The 20,888-nt window shown below is 35.3% G+C and overlaps 5 protein-coding genes across 17 annotated transcripts in view; 2 read left to right on the top strand and 3 right to left on the bottom strand.

Moving 5' to 3' along the window:
* The window catches only part of CadN (neural cadherin), a 192,759-nt gene extending 189,115 nt beyond the window's left edge, over positions 1–3,644 (bottom strand). For 6 of the 11 annotated variants that reach the window (XM_088036180.1, XM_088036176.1, XM_088036178.1 and 3 more), the window contains exon 1: positions 3,406–3,644. The gene's annotated coding sequence lies outside the window, so the exon portion shown is untranslated. The remainder of the gene's footprint in view (positions 1–3,405) is intronic. The other 5 variants (XM_088036182.1, XM_088036174.1, XM_088036184.1 and 2 more) reach the window with 1 other exon arrangement.
* Positions 3,645–4,930: 1,286 nt separating this feature from the next.
* LOC148174070 (uncharacterized) lies at positions 4,931–5,368 on the bottom strand. The gene is made up of 2 exons (XM_088037376.1): positions 5,202–5,368; positions 4,931–5,153 (listed from the first exon to the last, which is right to left on the bottom strand). Exons 1-2 carry the CDS (start codon positions 5,327–5,329, stop codon positions 4,931–4,933), a joined length of 351 nt encoding a protein of 116 aa, XP_087893502.1. The 5' UTR covers positions 5,330–5,368.
* Positions 5,369–8,108: 2,740 nt separating this feature from the next.
* LOC148174071 (uncharacterized) lies at positions 8,109–9,874 on the top strand. The gene is made up of 5 exons (XM_088036016.1): positions 8,109–8,266; positions 8,468–8,666; positions 8,755–8,904; positions 8,956–9,132; positions 9,189–9,874. Exons 1-5 carry the CDS (start codon positions 8,183–8,185, stop codon positions 9,797–9,799), a joined length of 1,221 nt encoding a protein of 406 aa, XP_087892142.1. The 5' UTR covers positions 8,109–8,182; the 3' UTR covers positions 9,800–9,874.
* A 2,102-nt stretch (positions 9,875–11,976) lies between these two features.
* On the top strand, positions 11,977–13,560 carry LOC148174072 (solute carrier family 25 member 44). Of its 2 annotated transcripts, none has more exons than XM_088035607.1 (5): positions 11,977–12,343; positions 12,395–12,487; positions 12,537–12,721; positions 12,766–12,952; positions 13,001–13,560. In XM_088035607.1, exons 1-5 carry the CDS (start codon positions 12,169–12,171, stop codon positions 13,318–13,320), a joined length of 960 nt encoding a protein of 319 aa, XP_087891733.1. In that variant the 5' UTR covers positions 11,977–12,168; the 3' UTR covers positions 13,321–13,560. The 2 variants fall into 2 exon arrangements, with proteins under 2 accessions (XP_087891733.1, XP_087891734.1); XM_088035608.1 differs by having other exon boundaries at positions 12,252–12,343; positions 12,387–12,487.
* Positions 13,561–14,472: 912 nt separating this feature from the next.
* Stat92E (Signal transducer and transcription activator Stat92E) lies at positions 14,473–20,516 on the bottom strand. 2 transcript variants are annotated; one of them, XM_088035605.1, is made up of 10 exons: positions 20,351–20,516; positions 19,923–20,231; positions 19,698–19,866; positions 19,567–19,648; positions 16,715–17,682; positions 16,405–16,661; positions 16,231–16,355; positions 16,023–16,178; positions 15,615–15,765; positions 14,473–14,699 (listed from the first exon to the last, which is right to left on the bottom strand). In XM_088035605.1, exons 2-10 carry the CDS (start codon positions 20,222–20,224, stop codon positions 14,564–14,566), a joined length of 2,346 nt encoding a protein of 781 aa, XP_087891731.1. In that variant the 5' UTR covers positions 20,225–20,231; positions 20,351–20,516; the 3' UTR covers positions 14,473–14,563. The 2 variants fall into 2 exon arrangements, with proteins under 2 accessions (XP_087891731.1, XP_087891732.1); XM_088035606.1 differs by lacking the exon at positions 14,473–14,699 and adding an exon at positions 15,151–15,564.
* Positions 20,517–20,888: the final 372 nt, after the last annotated feature.

Genomic DNA, 20,888 nt, shown 5'->3' on the forward strand with positions numbered 1-20,888 from the left:
ACAAAGGTGTTCTAATTCCGGATGAAAAATGATATTACTGGATAAAATAATAATGAGAAAGTTATAGGTGTTAAAGTAGCTCGGCTTTCCAAAAAAAATTAATTACGCATTAAATTTTACAATGTCATAAAAATGAGACTTTGTTGACACCAACTTGGGTTTAATATGTTTTAGGATGATCAGAGTAAACCTGAAATAATTTACTTGACAAATTACAAAACTTCGTCCTTTCGATCCTGCCGCAACAAGCTTTTGTGTAGATGACCGAATTAAGAGCTTAATCGGACTTTTAGTGCAAAAGCTTGTACTTTTGCAACTCGAGGGACAAATTCACTACAGACCGAAACATTTATCATGCTGCTCCTGTGCTTGATATTCTTTGTAAAATATGACGTAAACAAAACTAACCCGGAAAAAGATTCCGGGTTTCAACCACAAATCATTCTCAAATCTCGGAAAAATCTGTCTCTATGTATCTGATATGTAGATAATGTGTACCTAGAGGGTTTTTTTAAAGTACTCTTGACCCCTTTTAAACCCCATTCGATCACACGGTCGATAGCATGACCGAATTTTATACTTTTCGCTTCAGAAACAAGGCATTACATTTTGAAAGAGCCCAACGAAACGTGATTTTAAATTTTAAATTTTATTCCCTCATACATAGTTTTAAGGGCACTGAAATATTTTATATGCCAAACTTCATTTCGCCGTGTCATATCTCCAAGATGAAGTATTAAATGAATAAAATTTCACACTAAATTTCCTACGCGACAAATAGGTAATAGGAATTTTTCAAAACTGCAGTTTAACGGGTTTTATTTTACAAAAATATTTTGCGTGTTCGTACCTAGCGATTTAACAATATAACAATTTAATGAAATTGACCTACTTCTCTCACAATGATATTACTTAATCGACAATTAAATTTAAGAGTTACAACCTGATTATGCTTCCATAAACTGCCCTCTATGTATTTTATCTGAAATTTATGTTTGTAATAAAAGAAAATCCATAAAACTTTACGTGCACATTGTCATTTATTTTTTGTTAACAGAAATTTATTGGAAATGATAATGGTGCTCCATTCATAATGACTTTTAATAATTGAAGTAAATTATTTATGTTCGTGAGAATTACTTAGTGAGTTTTATTACGCTTTATTATTAATCACACATTGTTCATGTGCCGGTGTTTTACTACGATATGATGATTAAATGAAATAATTTAAAATCTGCGGTCAGCGGGACACCTCGTAAACGCAATAATTAATTAATACTTAGAAGATTGGTCAAGACTTATCAATTACGATTTAAAGTTAATTAAATTGTTATTTAATTATTAAGTATCTGTCTAGACTTACGAGGCACGATTCGTTTTCAGTTCTTATGTTCGCAAAGCAGTTTCATACTCAGTTCCTATGTAGTTTTCCTGATTCACAAATTTTTATTTCTTTAGTCTGAGAATCTAAAAAGATAAACATGAATAATAGTTAATAGGATTTAAAGAAAAAACTAATAAAACTAAATATTTCAAGAGGATATCGTCAGCAGAATCCACAGCATTTGATCCATCAAATTCTACTGGTGGTACGGCAAGTGGCAAAAAAGATCTGCTAAATCTCGAGTACCTACAGCGTCTAATTCATTTAAAAGTTCTGCAGTCTTATATTTGTTATGAATTTGAAAAATATTTATTAAAATTCGCTCAAATACCTAAAGAATATAGAAAATCCAAAGAACATAAAAAGTTCTGTCAAATAAAATAACATCATTCTTGCAGTTCGAGAAATTGTCGGAATAACATAATTAGATACGCACGATCGAAAGTTTTAAACTAAAAAATTTAAAAAAACTGCCAATGCTTAGGAATGCCAACCCACCAAATTTACTTTGACCGTTTAAAGTATCGACGAAAAATCATTTTATTAATGTGAAAATTGAAACCAATTTTCAATGTAACGTATGATCGGTAATAGATATTCTACTCTCTAGAGATGATTTAGATATTTAGAAGTAATTGTTTCTATCTTCAATCATGCGTTGAATACGCTCAATTTAATTGAAAGGCTGATATGTGGAACCAATTTAATCATGCAGGTACGTAAAAATAAACATAATGAATGAGTTATGCATGCATGAATTAATTGATGCCAAATCTCCCTTTACGGAAACATGTGTAGAATCATTTCACATTTAGAGAATAGATAGTTATAGAAAAAAGTAAAGAATTAAATTAGTCCATAGTCATGCGTTTAAGTAAAAATGTTTGACCGAATAATGCTCTATTATAAATTATTAAAGTTGGGTAAAGAAATAAAATTAATCTAATAAAATAATATTCAATTTAAATTTGCGACTTGAGTTCCAGCAAAATTCAAAATTTAATTACCTTCATAAGATAGAAAGCATTATAAATTAAACAAAAACGCAAATTTAACAGACTTCATTCCACTGCTACTATAAAAACCATTGGCAATAAACTTCCCTCATTTTTATGAAGGAATTCGATGTTGGCAATATCGCAAATACTTAAAACTTTTAATAAATATTATTCATTTCATTTGCGATAAAATCATCTGTAAGTAATAGATTCAATTGCTTTCAGTACAATTTCCGCTCTTCTAAATGTCGAATTAGTGGAGCTTTTATTTGTAGCATTTCTGTATCTAAACAACCCATTAATTAAAAACTTTTTGGTTAAAAATTACAGAAAATCGGTACTTACAAATGTCACTGCTTATGCCAAGAACTTAAAGCAACACAAAACATTCGATTAGATTAATCACTGCGATTCCCGGAATTATTTACTTGTCTTTAATGATAACATTTTCTGCAAAAACTTTCCAATTTATTTTTAAATCGCGTCGTTATAGCGAAACTACAAGAGCTATCGTAGCTCGTACAACCCCTGAAAATTTCACATGCGCGAACATCTTGGGGTCACATCGTAATGTGCGATTATGGCCGAACACGTGAGGGGTCCCACCTGCAATAATTATACGCTAGGTAAATCTGTTGAATGATATTTGAATCTCAACGTCGATTCACATCCGGAAATCCTCTTGCAATCCGCGCGAAAAAAGTGCCTGTCGCGTATTTTCCGGTTGGAAAACATCCAAAAACCCGGTATCGTATTTTCCGGAAAAGTTCTTTACCGGTCGTGAAAATCAATATTTGTCCGAACCGCCGCTGTCGGTGGTACAAATTCAAATCTGTTTTTATTTACATCTCAACTAGTGGAAAACAACCCCACTTTCAAGGGGGTGAAGGAGCATGTGCGTTCGGGGAGCACACGCACACGTATAGCCCCCGGCATAAAATCAATAAGCCCCATGTTCACGGCGCTGTCGCGCTTTCGGCCGTTTTGACGTTTGCGAGGGGCGGTTTGCCGCCGCCGACTTACTCTGCAGTCCGATCGGGGGCGGCTGGGTGCCGGCGACGTCGACTCCTTCCTTGTACTATGAAGGCGTCTTTTTAAGTCAGACCACTCACTGTCATGCCTAAACACACGCTAAACACACCGATTTCACTAACAACTATCAAAACACTAGTCATGGGTCAACTACTGCAGCATCTTCCTCAAAACAAAACCCGTGTCGATACTGTCCCAGCCGACTGTGTTCGCGCAGATGGGACGCCACTTGGTGACGACGCGCCGCGGAAAAACACGACGTGCTACGGAATGGGCCAAAATGGCCGCCACGGGCTATACACCCTCGCGGCTCGGAGATGAACGCGCGTGGGTGGAGATCGGGGTGGTTTGCGTCGGGAATGGGGTTCGCGGCAAGGGAGAATTCCGGAGTTTTTGTGGGATAGGCCCACGTGCTAATAGCTCCCACACGTTTCATAGGGCATGAGCCCTTTTTTGCACGAAAGAATTTATTCAAACCTGATGTTTCACATGCAATGAAAACTACCCAACCTTCTATTCTTGCGTGATAATTTGGTAAATGGTTGCAAATTAGCCTCTCTTCTTTGCTAAAACACCTCTTTAAGAGACGAAAGAACAATTGACACAGATAAATAGGCAAAGTACAATAACAAGCAGAAAAGATTACACAGGTTACCTGGTGGAGCGCGTAATAATTTATTTGATAATTAAAGGTCACTCCAAGAATAATTTCACGAGAAAAGTGGAAAAGAGCAAAAGTATAAATAGCACAGAGAATAGTTTGCTAAGTATAAAAGTTTATCCTCGTAATGTCTAAAATTTTTAAAAATTTATAAAACATTGAAAGTTTTCACATTAAAAGCTTTACCTGAGTTTCGAGATGTATTTTCTACCTGTATCCTAAATATATCTATTAATCAATCACAAGTGTAAATAAAGCTGGCTGAACTTGTATTAACTAAGAGTGTGGGGGAAATTAGATATGCACTTTTATTGGCTTCTAATAAATATTTAAATTGTGATGAATAAATTTAACTAAACAAGCAAAATTGAGAGATAATTTCACATCAATTCCGCGATCAAAATTTGTGTAAAAATGAAAATAAAATGCTTTTATTCCCAATTACCTAATAGGGGTATAACAAGTAGACATTTTATATTTTAGTTCCAAAATAAAGCAATTACTGGCGGCGCAGTCATCAAAAAATAAGCTCAAAGAAGAGAATGATAATCTATAGCCGCCGAAACAGTAGCTCCTACACGCGTACAAATTACTGCCTAAAGCCTAAACCGGAACAATAGCCTCATTCATGTAAATACAGAGTGATAAATTTTTATCGACTCGAAAAACACAAAATCGGCGTCTTTTTTTCATCAGGCGGTGCGTTCTCAAACGACTTCTCATAAAATTCCTAACCTACATAAACACTTCGATTATTGCTGTTATTTACGAGTGAATCTCTGAAGTCCCAATGAGCAGAATTAAATTTTCACAAAGACCAAAACAAAAATAAAACACCTGTAGGTACTGAAATCTTTATTCCTTCAGTAAAGTTTCCAGTTTAAACTGCTGCTTCGGCGTCAACTTGATAATTTCTTCCTTCTTAGAAGTCGCCAGTACTGGATTAATAAACACTCTGTGGATTCTCACACCATTCAAAGCCTTCGACTGTGACAGCTCCTGTTTTTTGATTTCTTTGATAAACTGGCGTCTTTGTTGAATGCCTGCTTTTTGATATCTTTGCCTACAGATCACACGACTGAAAGAACAGTGATTAGTATATAAAAGTGACGACATTTATACTCACTAAGGAATCTGAAGATTGGTGTAGCTGGGATAATTCGAATCGTTGGGAGTTATAATTTCACAACTGAGTATTTTTGGTTTCTCCGTGTCTTCCGCAATTCTCGCAGGACGAAAAGCGATTTCCGACATTTTGGAGGAGTCTTTTCTTTAACTGTGATCTGACTTTCAAGACTTCAGATTTGTTTATGCATGCGTTGCTAAGCGAGCTTTTGAGGTCCTGATTTCAGCGATCGATCTGTCTATTCATTATTGTTAGATATTAATTTATCTAATTAGCTCTCATATCTCACGTCTTACACGTGTAACGATTTGTTGGAGGTACGCAGTATTATCCAGGAGAAGTGAATTCATAGTCCTAGAAATTACAGCATAAAATTACATTTTACCCACTGAAAAGATTTACAAAAAAAATTAAAAAGTATCTAAATTAATGTGGCAAATAAATCGGATAATATCTATGAGATTTGTTACGTTAAAAATGAAAAATTTTTCACTTTGGATGATTTGATAAGATTATTGTGAAAAAAGTTTGGCCTAATTTCGAATCTGAAGTCCGATTTGCTCCATCAGGTGCGAATCTAGAGACATAATCTTAAAAAACAGTTTTTTAACTTCTACTGTACAAATATTTATTTTCTTGTTTTTTTTTTGAAAACCTGCAAAATTATGAAATTTTTTGACAGTTTTGGAAAGACAATTTAATAAGCTTTTCAACGACCTATAAAACTCATACCTAGACTCTATATTGACCCAAAAACAACCCAAAATTTGATTTTCATATGTAATTTTAAGACTAGAATTATAACATCGATTTTTCATTTTTATTGCATCATTGAAAGACTGAGATTTTGCGTTTTTGACGCGGTAACAAATGCTAGCAACTAACATTTCATATTGTTTAGAAAATACAGGACAAGAAGTTTTTCAAAAAATTAAAATTAAACTTTTTGGCAATTTCATTAAAAAATCAATGTCATTTCTGGTCATATATTAAGTTTGCAGCCCAAATTAACACATTTTAGAAAACTTCTTAATCACGAAGACCTTGCTTTTGTACCAAAAAAATTATGATGAAATTAAAAAAAAATGTTTAGAATTTTCTGGAAATGAATAACTATTAAATACGAATACTCGCCAATCTGTTGAAAAGTTAGCACAAAATGAGATAAATGGATAACACTACAAAATTATTATTTGCCTCTTTACTTATTTTTTTTCTAGAAACTGATAAAGATATCAGTTTTACGAAAATTTTATTTAAGGCATAGAAATTATCTAGACGAAAAACTTCAATTTCGTAGACATTTAAATTAAAATTTTTACAAAATCTTCAAAAAGTCAACAAAACGTCATTTTTCAAAAAATGTCTTCATATTCTTTGACATGTATTATATTATAACTAACTTCAACGTGTGTTAAGACCGCGTTAGAAAGCAAAGATCTTAACCATTTTTATCACATTAATTTTTTCAATATCAATTTTATCATTTTTTTTTCAAAATTGTTTGTTTGCCGAAATCAGTTTTTCTCAAATATTTTGGCAAAAACTAACTCCCTCGGCACCTCTTATAGTTCATTGGAAAGCCTATTTCTGTACCTTTTCAATGATGTGTTATGATTTTGTAAGTTTTTACGCAAACCTGAGAAAAACAAAAATAAACACGGTGTGTAAAAAAAAATAGTTTACAAATCGGTCGCCGAAATGCAAAACCCGACATCTGCATTAGGCCGAAATTTGACAGATTAATATAAATTTCGTAATTGTGACTAATTAATTCTAGAGAGATTTTTTAAAAGGTTTACCTTCGTAATTTATAAGCTTTTTACTACAAACTGACAAAATTTTATCTTCCATTTGAAAATAAAAGCGTTATTAGAGCTTATTCTATTGCCCGAAAAAATATGGCTGAATGCAGATGTCGGGTTTTGAGTCCTGGCCTAATGGAGCAAAACAGGCTTCAGGTTCATAATCAGAAGGTAAGTAATTCTACTTTAGAAATAAAAGACTTTCCATTGCTTCAATAAAAATTTGGTTCATTTTGCTTACCATTTCATCCTGGCTACGCGCTGTATCGTGAGGCATTAATCAGTTTTATTAATCACATACTAAACTTAATTTTGAGTTCCCACAGCACGTCTGTATTGCCCAAAACCCCGAGCACTATTAACTAAATAAATAAAAGATGGAACCTTATTAAGTGATTACTGATTGTTCAACTCGTTTTTGCTAAAAAAATCTAATTATTTGTCGGTGGTGCAATACCGTTCAACTTGTTTGTTAATTGAAGGGTTAACAGTTTTTTCGTAACACCGTGGACAGAGACTTTTTTGTTAAATAAATTTCAGATGACACCTCATAAAATTAGAACCTTTTCCTTAGCAACTTAGCAACATAAAATGTGTTGAAATTACCCGTGCGGAGCTGCTATTTTTGGGGGTGGTCTTTGGGGGTTATTTTGGCCAGTACAAATTTTTCGCAATGTGGCAAAAACGTATTCTAAAAAAGACATTCGAAGTCGAACCAAAACCTGACGAAAATCTTAGTGATGATCCAAGTTACTATCGACTCTTGAAACCGCCTTAGTAAGTTGAAAATGTATGTCAACCACTTCATGAATTTTCTTCAGTTCTCAGATTTGCAGAAAAAGGCTAGCAAAATCGCGAAGAAGTAAACTGGAGGAAGAAATTAAAATATTAGCGGAATTTCAAAGTTCTGCTTTGAATGGTGAACGACTTCGACGAATGTACATGTCGCCAGTTGTTGAGTTACCTGCCGATTCCGAAATTATTAAATTAACTCCACGAGAACAAAGAATTATTGACGAACTCATGTCTGACCGCTATCAGTGGGGGAGATAAAATTTCCGTGCTTGCATCGTAAAATCATGGGATCGCATAAATTCTCTTTCAAATGTAAATTCATATAAAAGTCAAAGTCAAAATAAAACAACAGGAGTGACAGCTAACGAAATTAGTTTCGTGATGTTTGCCAATACGTTCCAGAGTGGATTTATATCAATTTTCTACAGCGTCGGCAGCAGTCCTTTACAATTATGGGACAAACAAGTAAGTTATCCGCGAGCCCACCGTTTTACGTCTTAGTATCACTCTTGTGACATTTATCATGTCGCAGGTCGCGGTCATTACCATATTAATGCAGTTTTGGAGTTCTTCAGGCGGATCACGTATACTGGCGATACGATATGAAACTCACGACTTTTCTTATCTCATCTGCGACAGATCTCCAGCCTTTTGCTCTTGTTGCAGGTGAAGAATGGGCACATCAGACGCATAGTCGACGAAGAAGTGAGATCTCTAGTACTTGAAATCTCCGGAACCAACGTCGCGACGACATACATCACATGTCCCATCAAGCCCAGACTTTCTCTAGGAATAAAACTTCCTTTTCTGGTCATGATCGTCAAGAACATGAAGAAATACTTTACGTTCGAGATACAGATTCTGGGTAAGAATTACCACTTAACGAGGTGCTGCTCGTCAACTATAATTATCACAGTCGCGCCCGACTGACCATCAATTTCTTCCTTTTTTAGATGATAAAGATATGCATCGGCGTTTTAGAGTGTCTAATTTTCAGTCTACGACTAAAGTACGACCATTTTGTACCACGATGCCCATTGGGCTGAGCAGCGGTTGGAACCAAGTTCAGTTTAATTTGGCGGACTTTACTAAACGCGCTTATGGTAATTTTTTCCGCCGACGATAAAATTATAAAAATTTGACGAGTTCTTCAGGTTCAACTTATATGGAAACGACAAGAGTACAAATCCACGCAAATGTTCGAATTCGGCGGATCTATTTCTCAGATATGTTATACAGCGACGAGGACCTGCCAAATGAGTATAAATTATTTGTACCAACTTCTGGTACAGCTGTAGCTCGTAAAGGTTCAAAAGAAAAAAAAGAAAAAGGGCCTCCTTCTAAAGGCAAGTTAGTTTATCTGCTACTATTACGTAGATACATTTTTTTGTAGAAAAAAAAGAAATAAAGAAACCCAGCATCGAAATCCCACCGCCGGTACAAGAACCGCCGTCCGCCGCACCGCCTAGTCCTTCCGAACCCGAAGAACCACCACCACCGACAACACCTACTGAAACTGAAACCTTTGTTGATGCAATTAGTGAACTTCCCACTTCAAAAGAAGGAGAATCCACTACTGAAGATGCAACAGAACTTTCATCGCCGGTCTTCACCGAGCGGGAAACTGAACAATCTGCTGAAGGTCAAGTTGAAGAAATACCACCTACTGAAGGTCAAGCTGAAGAAAACCCTCCCGCTGAAACTCAACCAGAAACTGAGTCTCCTCCTGTAACAGAAGGAGAACCCGCACCTGAACCGGCAGGTGAAGTTCCCGAAGGAGTTGTTCAAAGTGAACAACTTGCACCTGACGAAGTTGGGGGTGGTGATGAAGGAGCAGCACCAGTGGAGGAAAGTGCAGAAGCGGCGCTTGCGACGACGGAAGACGTGCCGGCACCTTCAGCACCTGAGCCACCAGCACCTGAGCCGGCAGCACCAGAGGCACCAGCAACTCAGCCAGCGGAGGCAGAGACTAAAGAAGAAGCTATTGAAGAGTTTTAGTGTCCGGAATTTGAAATTGTTTGGAGCTGTTCATTTATCATGAGTAATAAAGCATGTCTATAAAAAGTGTTCACTAAATTACTGTTATTCTTAAAGAAATAAACGTAAAAAATCGATCATAGTTTTTTAATCGTACGTTTTATATGAACGTAATTTATACAGGGTGTCTCAAAATTAGCGAATTCCGAATTCTCTTTTCGAACATTTATAAAAAAAAACATTTCCACTTCCTGAAGAAAATGTATGCACTAATTAATAATAATTTAATATTATTAACTATACAGGGTCCGGCAACACTTGTGTCCACCCCCAAAATCGTCTTTAATTTTAAAGATAAAATTTTGAAAATTTGCATACGCTCACAGTTGACAAAGCTCTAGAAGCTGACGCAAAAATTTGTTTTTTATCACTGATAGTTTTGGCGTCGCGACGCCTTAAAAATGTAATTTTTAGTTAATTGTGAGAGTTTGTGATATCAACCCCTAATTTAATTTTTTTTCAATATAAATGTGTAGAAAATATGTCAACTGTTATTTTAGATTCAATGCAAATTGTCTTCAAAATTTGAGAAAAAAATGCGGTTTTATCAAGTTAGTTTCCAATTTCATTACGTCAAAATTGGGAACTACGTTTACACCCATCTGTCAACAACTTGTGTCACAAATGACATCTATCCTTTGGCTCGCTTTAGATTGTAACAAAAGTCTTAATTGGTGAAATTGTCACTTTGTCGATGTAAATTAACGATTTCTGGTGTCCATAAAGTGCAACATGCCCGTGTTAATCAAAATTAACCTTTATAAGATAGAATGAAGTGACTTGTGAAATTTTGGTGTAAACGTAGTTTGCCACTGCGCTGTCAGAATTTTGAAAACTAACTTGATAAAACAGCGTTTTTTTCGCAAATTTTAAACACAATTTGCATTAGATTTAAAATAAAAACTCAAATATTTGTATCATAGTTATGTTGAAAATAAAAATTAAATCGCGAATATTTCCGCAAAAACTCAAAAATCGCTAAAAATTATACTTCTTAGGCGTCGCGACGCCAAACAAACTGTGATAAAAAACAAATTTTTGCGTCAGCTTCTAGAGCTTTGTCAACTATAAGCGTATGCAAATTTTCAAAATTGTAACTTTAAAATTAAAGACGATTTTGGGGGTGGACACAAGTGTTGCCGGACCCTGTATAAACTAATTAATAATTTTTTAATTAAAAAAAAAATTAAAATAATTCAATGCGACAACATTGCAAAACTTATATCCTGACCTATCTTTATGATTTCTATTTGTATTGCTTAGATACGTTCGAAACCTCATAACTGACATTGTCAAGTAATGTCAATTTTGCCACTTTTAAGCAGCTTGCCTATTAAAGAAAGATGCACATCTAACTGACGACCCAAGTTTTGTGTGCTAATTTTTGGATTGTTGCGGTAAGCAGCAAGAATCTGCTTTTCCATGTGTGGTATCATCATAAATGCTGGAGTTAGTTGGATGGATTGGGCCATCGCTCATGGTATAGGCGAACAGCTACAACAGGTCTGTTATCTGATGCCTCCAAAACCAAAAAAAAATTATAGTTGCCTGCATCCATAGTAACAGACTAATTTTTAGCCACGTTGCCGTTTCATTTTTAAGAAAAATTACAAAAATTTAAAATTTTTTTACTCCCAAATAAAGCAAATTCTTCAAGAAATTGTTTTACATTATTATTATCCGCAATCATCTACACTATAAATAACAATAAACACTGAAATTTTACCCAGTATTTGAAGAAAATGCAACTTAAAGAGTGGACATTCAGATCAATATGTATCTTTGTGGGAAAGTCCCAAATCTTAATTTTTTTTTTTCATATTTGAACTATTGAAGTGATTATTAAAATTACAATTTTTTCCCAAACACCAAATTTTTACAAAAAATGCTGACGCGCATTTCGATAGCTATGCTATCACCATCAGAGTGATTCTCTAGAACGCTCTGAACTTAGAATTCGCGAATTTTGAGACACCTGTATACAATTCTATAATTAGTTTTGAATTTTCTGTTTCCTGGATCATCGATCAACCGGTTATTAGACAATTTTTTATTTTCAATTTTATTATAAGTTCAAATTTCAAATATTCCCGCCGCGGGCTGTCATCGTTGTTTACTTTTTTAGGGATTTTACATAACCTGTCATGTGAGCACACCTGACTGTCAGTGTCAAAGTACACAAAGTTACAAAATGTTCTTGCTGAACACCAGACGGGTTCGGTCTGGTAAGAATTAACGTTATTATGAGTTTTATTTCCACATAACGATTCCGTGAACATAATGCCAGGCATTTACACAAACAGTTTAACTTGACATAGTGCACACGAATCATGGTTGAATCACCACCGTTGGAGTTCATCAAGACCATAGAATGGGACATGATGGACAAGACCAAATTCTTCCCTTTATCAATGCTAAGTTCATTCTCAGTGAGATGTGCGCTTTACCCTTTAACCTTGATAAAAACAAGGTTACAAATCCAAAAACGCAATGACGTTTACACTGGTAAGTGCCCCCATTCTGACAATACGCCTCAATTAAAAGACAGTTTTTAAGGTATGTTAGATGCTTATGGGAAAATTTACAGATATGAAGGTATAGGAGGGTTGTACCGTGGGTTTTGGGTGTCGTCAGTGCAAATCATTAGCGGTACAGTCAACAAGAGGCAGCACCCAGAAATTACACTTTATGATTCTAGGAGTGTTTTACATTTCCGTGTATGAAGGAGTGCGACACTGGCTTGCTCAAAACAACTTGGACTCGAGAGTTAGGGCTCTCATTGCCGGGGGCAGCGCCTCCATAGTCGGACAAACCATCATAGTTCCTTTTGATGTGCTCAGCCAACATCTCATGATGATGGGAATACACAGACAAGGCGATAAGGTGCGTCTCTATCGCGAAAACTGTAAATCAACTTCTTCTTATAGTTAGCAGTTAGTACATTGGGTCTTACGATCCAACCAAACTCCAGTAAACTAGCCATTACCGCGGCTGTAGCCAAAGAAATTTTTAGACGTGATGGCATTGCGGGGTTCTATCGAGGTTATCTGGCCAGTCTTGCAGCGTATGTCCCAAATTCAGCGTTATGGTGGGGATTTTATCACTTCTACCAAGGTTACACATAATTTACAATTTTTTTCCATTACAAAGTCAATATTTTAGATGAACTCCATGCGATTTTACCGTCATCGGTATCACATCTTCTTATTCAGACCATGGCGGGGACTCTTGGAGGCTTCACCACGACCATCATCACCAATCCATTAGACGTCATCAGAGCTAGACTACAAGTTCAAAGGTTACAATCAATGCGTGGTGCTTTCAGGGACTTGTGGGTGGAAGAAGGTGTCCGAATGTTTTCCAAAGGATTAAGTGCCAGACTCATTCAATCTGCCACATTTAGTTTTAGTATAATTCTCGGTTATGAAACGATAAAACGCGTATCTGTTAACGATGAATATAAAAAATATGTCCGTTGGTGATAAATAGTTGTTGTAGATAATTTTCTAGCAAATTTTATTTGTTGTTGTTACAAGATCAGAAATTTTAGTTGTCACGTGTAAATGTTTATTTATATATTTATAAGTTATATGAATGAAGTTCAATTTAAAGGGGGCGTTATGTTGTGTTGTAGATACTGTTTCAGCTCCAGGGGTCCCCCTTTGTACCTATTTTTTAAATCAGAAAACAATGGGTAATAAAAGACCAAAGAGCAATGAAAACTGTTTTATTGATGAATAGACGAAAACTCCAATACAATTTTTTATCCACGACCGCACTTTTTACCAGTGGTGTAATAAAGGTTATTACATAACATAACATGGTCGTAAACTGCAAAGAGCGGTATCAAAAAAAACTATAGAGCCTATAATTAGGTTTTATTTAAAGAAACCATGAACAATTAACTATTCTAAAAACATCAGCAAGGATCTAACAATTCTGCAATATACATTTAAAATGCAACAGTTGAATAGCTGCGATCTGTTACAAAAACAACCCCTCAGAAGCTCGTGCATTTGGTAAATTTCTTTTAAAAAAATAGGGAAGTGCCAGTCCGAGATTATTTTTGTAAAAGCTCGCTTCTATTACGTGGAGCAAATTTTAAGTAATCTACTAGGCCTTTCCTATTTGATCGGTGTTTTATTGTATCACAACAATCAGCTAGAGGCACGGAGTGTCGGTGAACACTAATCAACACATCTAAAGTTTAAAGTGTTGGGTGGTAGGAAAAAGTTAATTCTACCATAATGGGTTGCATGGCACAAGTTATAGTCTTTTATAAAATTTTGTTCAATCTATTCTAAGTAACGTGGTGGATTGTCTATAGATTACTCTCAAAGTGCAACAATACTATATATATTTCTAAAAATATATCTCGATCTCCAAATTGCAAATAAAACATTTACAATGAAAAAATAAAAAAATGTACAGCTCGAACGATACCTTATGTAAGCTAAAATTAATATCGAGCACCACATGAAACATATAATACAAATTATTATTAATGTACAATTATTATTGCACAGCTATTACAATTTTGTACTTAATTGACACAACATACTTAACATATCTCTAATATATTAATAGTCAAATAACAAAAACTTTAAAAATTATGTTAAAAAAAAGCTTGCCTCTGTTAATCCAATTAACAATTCAACAGACTTTCTCCCCAAAGCCGAAATAAAATTATAATTAAAACGCTTCAACACGTACCTTTCTGTCGTTCTACTGTTTGTAACCCTGCATAAGCTCATTGAAGTTGACGAGACCATTAAAATCAATATTACAGTCATCCAATTGATCCAAGTAGTCCATTGCGGGGCCTCCAGCTGTCGTTGTGGTAGCAACTGATCCGGCATAACTGCACAAAGACACAACCAGACATCACATTACTGCAACACAGACCAACCAAAAGCATTTTTATGAATGACATGGTGATACGCCACTGACAAATGTTGCGAATGTGTCTGGTTACGTCTGTTTGCAGAATGCAACACACCAAAGGTAAAGACTCGCTCACACGAGGCGTATGAGCCAGCCTTAACACACAGAACAATATAGCGAAACAACGATGGGTTACTCATTTAAATGACGATGAGTCACTTTAATTGCTCCAGTCTTTACGATGAAAATAGTCATGTAACTGAAAATCTCTCCATAAATCTTTTATGTTCAGAACGAAAGAAATTTTAGACTGGGCAAATGACGCGGCTAAGAATTTTTTACACATTTAGGTTCAAACAACAGTGTAAACTGACTATAACTAACATCGTCTGGGAGAGTTTCACAAGGATAAAATAAGACAAAAAAACTTAAAAACTCGATTATAATTTTTTCTATAAATGTAACAAATTCACAAAATTGTAAAAAATGCATCAAGTTAATACTAACATATTTTTAACTCACGTCTCTTTATATCAATTGCAACGTAAATATCACATGATGAATTTAAAAATTCTCGAAAAGTACCCTGTCATAAATTCAGCCGAAACATGTAAAGACATCGAAAATTGCAAAAATTGTATAAAAATCAAATTAAAAAATACTTGTCTCATCGAAATGTATAAAAAGAATGTATACCACTTCTAACCTAACTTTGAAATATCACTAATATTCTAAAGCACACAGTTTCATATCTAGGATCAAATGAAACAATGTAAATATATTAAAAAAATAAAAATGAATTATCCGTTGAAGTTTTTTAAAGGTCAAGCATGTTCTGAAAACTGAGATACGATCGATATTGCGGAATTTCAATGAAATGAATGAAATTTACCTGCTAGCCACTGATGGAGTGTCTCTGGAGGGGTCAGGCGACTGTAAATACGAATGTTGGGGGGTATTGGGGTAACTGGCGCCGCTTAACCCCGGGACATGGGTGACCAGAACGGGCTTGACGTATCCATTATTACTAGTCGGCTGGTTATCTGCGAGAAAATTACAAGTTGAAGAGACTATTCATTATCATTCTAATTAATAGTTTAATGGTCATTAATAAGCGGTTCGCTTGATAATCATCGGAATTATCAATTGCCAATTAAAAGACTCATTATGGTGTTTTTCCATCAATCGCAAATGAATTAAAAGCTATTTGAATATGCAATTTACCAGCAAATAGGAAATAGAATTTGACTGAAAATCAATCGATTTCCACACTTATTTTCAAACCCAATTATTTTATTACCTTGGAACGGCGTGTAGTACTTTCCAAACGGTAAATCTTTGGCAATGTCGGGATACAAATACACAAGATGGTTCAAATCAGCTACCCTATCCGCCAACGACCTTATTGCAAAATCTTTCGATGTGAACGGCTGCAAACTGAAAACTTCCCCAGTTTCTAAAGAGAAAATCCAGAATTATCCAGACGTCCCAAAATCATCCCAACTTACCTGTCACCCACGCAATAGTGATACCTCCCAACTCGCTATCTGAAAACCGCAACAGGAAAGTTCCACAAGGACACGACGCCAACATTTCTTCAGCTTGCTTCTTTTTCACAAAACCCAGAATGGCCCTAGATTCCAAATAATACAAAAAATCGACAATTTTTCGTAGCTACGTACCCATCGACCCAAGGACCTCTCAGGTGCTCTCTCGTTAACTTCATGATGGCGTAGAACCATTCCCAGAACGTGAAATTCCTTTCACTTAAAGGTTCTTTACAGAATTGTGCCCAACTGAGCATGGTGTTGGTCGTTTCGTTGTAATTTCCTCGGAACGCTTTGTCGGCTAAAAATCGCAAGTTATCTTCAGTCAACATTCGGCCGGTGGCGGCGCGGAATTTTATTGACAACGTTTCAGCCACATTTGACCATAAAACCTAAAAAACAAACCGATAAAAGTGAAAGGTGGTAATTCCAACTATGATAGTACCTTGTCTGGTACCGTGAACGGTACTCGTCCGGGATCGCTAAACGCATTATCCCACGTGACTGTTGCCCAAGCATGTGGTTCCTGATTTCCGTGAACGATAACAACAACGGGAAGACTTAACGTCCAAACCTGGAACATCAATTCCCCTCCCCCGACACTGAACTGCGACTGGAAAAGTAAGGAAAACTTCTCGTCCATTACACTTTCTGTTCCTTTTTTCTCCGCTCTCTTAATCTTTTTCAACTGCATGTTTCTGAAACTAACTGACAGTTGTCGCGTGGCTTGCTGATACTCCATTGTCCCCGTATTGTTAAGAATTTCTCCACTGCATTCTCCGTTCTTCGCCAATTTGTCATTTTTTAAAAGAACGTTAGCCTGAGATTCTGATATGATCGTGACTTTGACTTGAGGCGGCGTCATGTGGACATTCAGTTTTCCGCCGACCAAAAGCCGCACCGTTGCAGTGAATCTCGTATTAGTTTTCATAACTTGAGGAGGCTGTTTCTCGATAATGAACGTTGAAGTTACAAGAGAGGACAAGAGTTGGGTGACTTCGGCGAGAACTTGAGGCAACATATCGGAAACTCCTGGAGGCTCCAAAGACAGTTTCTGTCTCAACCGGTCAACTTCTTTGATTTGTTGGCGGTTTAACCAAATTAATTCAGCTAAACTCTCACACCAATCTTGGATTGTGTCAAGAGTGCTGTTGAAATTGGCACCGTTTCCTGCCAACTGTTGTTCTCGTTTCCATCGGATCAGTTCGTCGTCTAATATGTTAGATTGAAGTTGATTTAGAATTTGAATAGTCTCTTTAAATTTGTCGACTATGGCTAAACGCAACTGCATCAAACCTGCTACCTTTTGGTTCAGAACTTGTTCTAACATCTCCTTCTGACGCGTTAATTTCTGAGCCGTTGCCGTCGTTTGTGCGTTTGTTGGTTGTTGAGTAGATATTTGTTGAATGTGTGCTGCAAGAAATAGCAGTTGCGTGAGAAAATGATGTTAATCATAAATATTTAGCGGAATAATTGTATTACTGTGTCTTTAATTAGAAAGTACAAATTAAACAGTCACAATATGAAAATAAGAAACAATTACGTCCAATGATGTATTTTTAAACGACAGATAGTAATTTTTCTTGTAATTTCGCACGTCTCCAATTCCGTACTAAAATAAAACAGTTTATTCAGGAATACCACGTGTATTAGTAACAAAAATAAACATTTTGTGAGAAGCGGTTTTCACTTTGCATAGACTTTTTTCCGGTTGAATAATTTTTAAATGTTTACTTTCACTACTTCTCAGATGTAAAAATCAAGGCCGGTCATTCTTATGGAATTCGATTTGGTGATCACGAATATGCAATTATATAATTTTACAAGTTAAGTTTTTAAGCTATAAACAGAATTAATCAGTAAGTGGTTTTCTTAGCCAAATAATTTCATAAAACATTCCATTTTTTAAATTTCTATTGTAACCTGGAATTGAACGCTCCAGAAAATTACGTACTTGTGATAACGAAATGTAAATCTAAAATATGAATAATAGCAACAATTTAAACTAAACTTTTTAAGATTATGATAAAAAATCGCGCCTTGTTTCTTGCGTCAATATATAAATCAGAATTAAAAGTCCAGTAGAGCAGTAGACATTTACATTTTAATGATTTAATTACTTTATGATAATATGAAATAAATATCGTTGTTGCTTGAGTTTGTTTTTCGCGTTTCTATTCACTAGATGTTTAAAAAATCGATTCGTAACAACAAAAAAAGAGAACTTCATTAGTGCGACAATAAAAATGGATAACAATAGTCATATAATTTTTAAAAAATCGCCGCTAAATTGTACAAAACCATTGCATCCTTTGACCAACATTTGAAACGCGGGTGCTCGATTATCTTTTTATTGCAAAATTTCCGACAATTATTTTTTTGTTATTTTCGTAGAAGTACCGAAACTAATATTTTCATTTCTGCTTAGGATTAAAAATTGAGAATCCTTGTAACTTTATCTTCTTTAAGTGCATGAAAATTTTAGCATAATACAGTAAATGTTTCTGTTATTGAAAACAAAACATATTTAATTTTTTATAGTGACATAAAAAAGTTGCATGCAAATGTAATGTTATTAACACGTATTACTCATTTCTCGTGCAATTATACATGCCATGAACAGAATATTATCTTTTTTTTTCAACCATTCGCACGGAAATAGACTGATCAATTAAAGGTAAGACTATCTGACAAAATATACAACGGGTATAATAGCAATGGGGTCTGATATTCCAAAACCACATATAATTTTTGACATCAATGAATATTTAACTTTAATCTGTCAAGCAGACGCAGGATTACCAACATATTTCAAATTGCAAAGCTATTTAGTCACACTTTTGATATAGGTCGCAAAATTGTTAACTTCCCTTATCACTCTGAATGACATGTAAAAATACATAAAGTAATCTTCATTTGTAAAGCAAACAAATACCTTTAAAGCAAATATTTTCAAAACAGATCAATGAGGGTGTGTCAGCATATCGGTAAAGAAACCAATATTGTAAATTTGTTTATTTCAAAATAAAGGCGGGTTTACACGTTCCAACTCGCCCAAAGGAAGTTGTGTAAACCCGCCTTTATCCCCACTTGATTTTTAATTATTTTTAGTCATGGTGATGTTGAGATTAATCTAAAGCGACGTCAATACTTTAGATGCAATATCTGTAATTTTTACATGTGTATCTCTTATCAGTTTAAGTAAATTTATTAAATGCAAGCTACAACGGTTGATAACCTGATCATTTTCCTAATTCTGCGCTTCTCTTATCTAACAAATCCCTCTTTACAACTTACCGTTAAGTTTGGTACACTCGTGATACTGGAGAGCAAAAGACTCCTGTTCTTGTTCCATCCTTCTTAAGTCATCAGCTGTGTCCTACAAGAAATCTATGAGTTTAATTGTCGGAATTTGTTAACAAACGTACCTGCGTCCGTCTCCTTAAAATATCAATTTTGTGCAAAACTTCCGTCCCGGAATTTGAAATCATCAAATTCGCAATACCTGATAGCGCCTCGCCGTTGGCAGCCTGCACCAACCTCATTTCAGTAGCCAAGCATTGTCTCACATAGGAAAAAAGTTGCATAGGGTTTCCGCTATAATAATACGTATAAAAAGGCGTTCTAATAATTCAATGATGGTTAAATAATACCTGTATCTCTGTCGGAACATTTTGGCGGCTTCTGCCAACTTGAGTTTTATCAAAAAACATTCTGGGTCATTGACCACTGCAGCCTTGTTCTCCACTTCTTGTATGAGAGCACTGACAAGTCCTGCGACGTACTGTTCATGCTGAGGGTTTTCCGGAACGGGTTCTATATCAGACCAAAATTTTTCTTCAATGTATTGAGCCAAGTAGTGTCGAACTTCTATTGGAAAGTGGTCCCCATAGATAGACCGGATCTGTTGCAAGCTCTCGGGAGGCAATTGCTGAGCTTTTGCCCAAAGCGACATGATTGATCTGCAAAGTAAAATAAATATTTAAATAAGCAACTTTGGCCAAGGTCATCGGAAAGCGGGATGGCCGCAAGTCTTGTTTACACAGTGAAAAGTGCGAGTTTTGGAATTCGCAAAGTTTACCTTTTGGAGTTAAGTTTGGGGGCAATAAGAGCCGACTGAACTGATCAACATGCACATTTACAGATAAGAATAACACGGATATTATGCTAATAACACGTTACGTACAGTGAAGTTTCCGAAACAACGTCTAAACGACGGCCATGTTCGCGACTGACTAATCTGGAAGTGGATCTTATGTCGAAACCTAGAGTCTGCTTGTGGTTACAAGCACATATGTTGTGTATTACTGGTTGCATAACCGACGCCATTTTTCCTGATTTGCTAAATTAACCAAATTATTGTTGAATTTGTCGCAATTTTACTCATTAAAAACTTTTCTCGGTTGTATTTTTTAACTTCACTTTGTCAAATAAAAAACAAAAAAATAATAAAATAAAATTTCCATGTTTAAAATGTCTTGGAGAAAGTTGTATTATAATAAATTATTCGCAACACTTACTCATTACATTTCAATATAATTATGTAAAAACCCCAGCATAAGAATAGCAGTTGTCAGATCACAAAATAAAACATTTTTTTCAATCAAAGACTGCAAAAC

Source organism: Gnatocerus cornutus, chromosome 5 (assembly GCF_029298725.1).
Source record: "Gnatocerus cornutus isolate USDA-ARS CGAHR chromosome 5, icGnaCorn1.1, whole genome shotgun sequence".
Taxonomy (NCBI): Eukaryota; Metazoa; Arthropoda; class Insecta; order Coleoptera; family Tenebrionidae; genus Gnatocerus; species Gnatocerus cornutus.

Excerpts from the sequence above, each read along its gene's own strand:
- LOC148174070 (XM_088037376.1), bottom strand. The coding sequence starts at position 5,329 with ATGTCGGAAATCGCTTTTCGTCCTGCGAGAATTGCGGAAGACACGGAG. Across the intron at positions 5,154-5,201 it reads ACCAATCTTCAGATTCCTTA|TCGTGTGATCTGTAGGCAAA; the intron begins GTGAGTATAAAT and ends CTGTTCTTTCAG.
- LOC148174071 (XM_088036016.1), top strand. The coding sequence starts at position 8,183 with ATGTTTGCCAATACGTTCCAGAGTGGATTTATATCAATTTTCTACAGC. Across the intron at positions 8,905-8,955 it reads CTTTACTAAACGCGCTTATG|GTTCAACTTATATGGAAACG; the intron begins GTAATTTTTTCC and ends CGAGTTCTTCAG. Across the intron at positions 9,133-9,188 it reads AAAAGAAAAAAAAGAAAAAG|TTGTAGAAAAAAAAGAAATA; the intron begins GGCCTCCTTCTA and ends AGATACATTTTT.
- LOC148174072 (XM_088035607.1), top strand. The coding sequence starts at position 12,169 with ATGGTTGAATCACCACCGTTGGAGTTCATCAAGACCATAGAATGGGAC. Across the intron at positions 12,722-12,765 it reads TACACAGACAAGGCGATAAG|TTAGCAGTTAGTACATTGGG; the intron begins GTGCGTCTCTAT and ends TTCTTCTTATAG. Across the intron at positions 12,953-13,000 it reads ATTTTATCACTTCTACCAAG|ATGAACTCCATGCGATTTTA; the intron begins GTTACACATAAT and ends TCAATATTTTAG.
- Stat92E (XM_088035605.1), bottom strand. The coding sequence starts at position 20,224 with ATGTCGCTTTGGGCAAAAGCTCAGCAATTGCCTCCCGAGAGCTTGCAA. Across the intron at positions 19,867-19,922 it reads ATGTTCCGACAGAGATACAG|CGGAAACCCTATGCAACTTT; the intron begins GTATTATTTAAC and ends GTATTATTATAG. Across the intron at positions 16,356-16,404 it reads AGAGGTCCTTGGGTCGATGG|GGCCATTCTGGGTTTTGTGA; the intron begins GTACGTAGCTAC and ends TTTGGAATCTAG.